Consider the following 4,392-nt stretch of genomic DNA (forward strand, 5'->3'; position numbering starts at 1 on the left):
CCCGCCCACCCGCCTGCCTGCCCCAAATGGCGGTAGCTGCCATCGCCAGCCATCCTCTCCCTCCGCGCGCGCTGCAGCCGCCGCGAAGAAGGGAAGCCGCCTGAACCCGCCGCCAGTCCCGCTCACCGGAAGCGCGGCGCTTCCTCCCGCTCCACGGGCCCTCGCGCAGGGCTGGCGCGGCTTAGCCAGCAGGCCCGTCTCCAGCTACCAAGAGAAAGGAGGGGAGGAAGGGGACAGGCAGCGCGCGGGGGAAAGCGGATACCTTGATGATCCTACGGGGCAGCCCGGCCATCTTGTCTTATCGGGATTCAGGCTCCGCTGGGTCTCGGCTCCGTTCGGGCTTACGCACTACCGGAAGAAGTCCGCGCTTCACTTCCTGCAACGTCACTCAGAGTGTTTCCCAGTGCGAACTGGAAACTGTAGTCCAGATAAGGCCGGCAAAGGAGGGCTGGGAGGGACGCGAGCATGCCGTAATTTTAAAGTCATCTGAAGACTGCCTGAAGAGCACACGGTTACCGACAAGGTGTTTGGCCCAGGCTCATCATGGCCCCTTCCTCTCTATCACATTTGAATTCCATACTTTCTCGAAGGAGCCTCTGGGATTCTCCCTTCTTGCACTTCATCCTCATAACAAGACCGTGAGGCCAGTTAGGTTGATAGAAAAATGACTGGGCAAAGGTCACCAATGAGATTCATGGCTGAGTGAAAAGTGATCCCCAAGGATGCTCATTTGGATGGCTCATTCACATATTTTAGAAAGATAGTAAAATTATTTTATAGAAAAGCCTATACAGTGTTGGAAATAGGCTAATGTTTAGATGCATTAAATGCTTTGTGGGCTGTTTTACTGTCATGACCATAGCAATCAGTTTGAGGCTGCCTGGAGTTTTCCCAGAATTACAAATGATCTCCAGATTACAAAGATCAGTTTCCCTGGAGAAAATGGCAACTTTGGAGGGTGAACTCTATACGCATCTCATTCATGCTGAGCTCCTTCACCTCCCCAAACAGGGTTGCCAGTTGGGGATTTTCTTCTATAAATATGGGCAGCATTTGGAACAAAATGTTTAGTTTTGGCAGCACATTCATTTTAATTGTAGGGATTCTTCCCAGCCATGTGATTTTTAGGGGGGGGGGGGGTCATCTTAATAAATCTGCTTGAATCGATTTCAAAATTTTCTGATAGTTATTTTTAAAAAGATTATAGTTTTGCCCAGTCACGTTAATTCCCAAATATTTAATAGGGTCAGTGGCTGTTGAGCACTTTGTGCTCTTTATAATCTCATCTTGTTGTTGTGTTAAAAATGTCATTATTATTTTTGGGGTTTTTTTCTATTAATTTTATAGCCTGATAGGGATCCAAATTCTTTGATCTGTTCAGTTACACATTGCAATAATTTTTGGGATTCAAGACTGTTAGAACCACATAATCTATATAACTTTTCATTTTGAACTCTGCATTATCCACTTTTATAGCTTTAATATGAGACAGATAATTTCTCACAGCAATAAAAACCTAGGTTTTTATGCTGAAAGCCTTGCATGTATTACTGGCTATTCAAAACAAGGTAGAAAATTTTGATTTCAGTGTGCACTGGGGACTGTGGTCATATTGTAACATTGCATCTCTGCTTTTACCAGTGATTCTTAATAGAGGCCATACACAAATCTCTAGAGGGCTTTAGAACTTTGGGAGTAAAGGGTTGGCATTCAGACAGCCTCTTCTCTTCCTTCACTTGTGGTGACTTCTGACAGCAAGTGACAGAGTGTTGTTTTATGCTCCCTATATCCATTTCCTAGATTTCTTCCCCAGGTCCATAAAAATGGCAGACAGCAAATACTAGGGGTGAGGCTGTGGCTCAGTGTGTGGTAGAGCATGCAGAAGGTCCAGGTTCAAATCCCAGCATCTTAAAATAATTAAGTAGTAGGCGATATGAAAGTTTGATCTCTATATGAGACCCCAGAGAGTCACTCCAATCAGAATGGACAATACTGTATTTCATAGACCAATGATCTGACTCAACATAAGGCAGTTGTGTGTGTATGTACATAATCTTGAGAATAACCAACCCAAACTTTAAGGAGCCCACCGAAGGCCATCAAGCAGAAGGGACTCATTAAATGTATACTTGAGATATGTGTATCATATGATAGGCATAAATCATAAATATACATATATAAACAAAGTGACCTTTTTCTGTGCTTTTATGTTCTAATTGTTTATTTCTTATTAGTTTGATTACCCTCTTACAGCCTTCTATGGCCTCCTCCTGACTGAACTCTCCCTTTAAATGTCTGTTCAGTCTCAGAGGGTCTTTTTCTTCAGCAGCTCCATCACTGTGGAATGTTCTCCCTAAGTAGGTGCAGAGAAGCCTTATGCTGTCCACCACTATAGATATAACATAGATAGATGTATACTGTGATAGATTACCTTTTTCCCTTTGACTTTCAAGGGCTCCACAAAAATGAACTTTTGCAAGTGTGTCTTTACTATGCTCCTCTCCCTGCACTTGTTGAATTTTAGCCATCACACAGCAATTAAAGGCAGTCAAAAAACAGTATCTCTAGTCTTTTGTGAATATTTTTTTGCAGATACTCGTTTAGCCATCTGTATAAACTATCATTTTACCATCAACAACATCCTTCCCTGTTACAACCACTTCAATTTAAATCCTATTGATTATTCCTAGCTTTTCTATGAATTGTGATTTTGGATTTCCTAATTTGGTGTAGTTCCAGTTTGGTGTAGTGGTTAGGAGCACAGACTCTCATTTGGGAGAACCAAGTTTGATTCCCCACTCCTCCATGTGCAGGTGCTGGTGTGACCCTGGGTCAGTCACAAGTTCTTTCAGAGCAGTTCTCTCAAGAGTTCTCTTAGCCCCACCTAGCTCACAGGGTGTCTGTTGTAGGGAGGGGAGGGGAAGGGAAAGGGAAAGGAGATTGTAAGCCACTCTCTTTCGGGATGGGGAGTGAAGGGCGGGGTATAAATCCAATCTCTTTTTCTTATTAGTTTCCCAGTTCCTAGAAGTGGATTCATTTTAAAGCTGCAACTGTAGTATAATCCCTTGCCATTCTCACTCACTTTGTGAAATTATTAGCCCATCCTCTTTCCAAGTACAAATTCCCCTTGCTTTGACCATTTCTGGATGATTTCTGCAATGTCTTCTTTAACAATATCAACAGTAACCCACCTCCAGCATTTGAAAATGAAGCTTCCTCAGAAACCAAGATCATTGTGGCATATTTTTAGGGTTGTGAACTTTTCCCTGCCCCCTCCCTCTCCTGTGCAGCTGGAAACTTAAATTTTACAGGTGAATCTGGCTCTGCACATGTCCATACCAGGGAAACTGTGCCAGGCTGCTGTTAAACTTACATGAAAGGTATCCCAGGTAACTTTTATGTAAGCCTAAATTTTATAAACACATTTTTAGATTATTATGCCATGCATGTCTTTGCATTTGTTTACTTGTATCCCACTTTTCTCCCCAGTTGGGACTCAAAGTGGCTTTTAGAACACCATTCTCCCCTCCTCCATTTTCTCACAACAACAACCCTGTGAGCTAGGTCAGGCTGAGAGTTTGTGATGGACCCAAATCACCTAGCAAGCTTCCATGGTAGAAATGAGGATTCAAACTGCATCACACTACACATGCCCTGAGTTGGACTTCGCTCCAGATCTTAAGTGTATACATAGGCCTTTAATAATTGAATAAAAGGGTAGATTTCCCACATCAAGGGATACTACAAATGGGGGGGGGGTTTTTTTAATTGTCTGGCTTCTGCCCTGACTAGAGAGTTGTTAATTAAAAAAACAGCTCCTGCAAATATCCCTCTGACAGAAGTCTGATCTGCAGCAATTAGCAGGTGTCTATGCTTCTAATTTGCATTTTTGCCTGGAGATCAGCTGTAACTGTATCTCCAGCTACCACCTGGAGGCTGATAATCCTAGATCTTCCCTGTCTCGTTGTAATCCCAAACATTAGGGAGCAAGGCCCATTGAAGCATGCATGTTTAGGATTGCGCTGTAAGTATACTCTGTTCAGTTCGCCATCTGCCCACTAGACAGAAAAAGCTTATAACCAACTATTCTTCGTGGATCCTTTGTTTCCCTTGAAGTAGTCCTCCTGAGTCTTTAATCGCTGCCTGACGCACAGGAAGTTATCCATTAAAGCTTTCCTCACGTCCCGCCGCCCCGCCCCCCCATCCCTGTGCTAGACAAAACTATCCCAGTTGTATGCGTCAGACTGGATAGATAGTCCTTGTACTAAGACCTGCCAAAGGATTAGTCTGTATCAGTAGAGTCTACTACGAAAGAAAGACTCTAGACTCTCTTCGTAAGAGTTCTTAGGAGGACTACATTTCCCAGAATTCTTCAGGTATAGCCGGACGTTG

At 43.5% G+C, this 4,392-nt stretch overlaps 1 protein-coding gene across 1 annotated transcript in view; it reads right to left on the bottom strand.

Moving 5' to 3' along the window:
- The window catches only part of UBE2N (ubiquitin conjugating enzyme E2N), a 17,252-nt gene extending 16,828 nt beyond the window's left edge, over nt 1-424 (bottom strand). The window contains exon 1 of the mRNA XM_015421022.1: nt 263-424. Within this exon, the coding sequence (XP_015276508.1) occupies nt 263-292 (30 nt within the window). The 5' untranslated portion in view covers nt 293-424. The remainder of the gene's footprint in view (nt 1-262) is intronic.
- Nucleotides 425-4,392: the final 3,968 nt, after the last annotated feature.

This window comes from Gekko japonicus, unplaced genomic scaffold (genome assembly GCF_001447785.1).
Source record: "Gekko japonicus isolate JY-2015 unplaced genomic scaffold, Gekko_japonicus_V1.1 scaffold594, whole genome shotgun sequence".
Lineage (NCBI taxonomy): Eukaryota > Metazoa > Chordata > Lepidosauria > Squamata > Gekkonidae > Gekko > Gekko japonicus.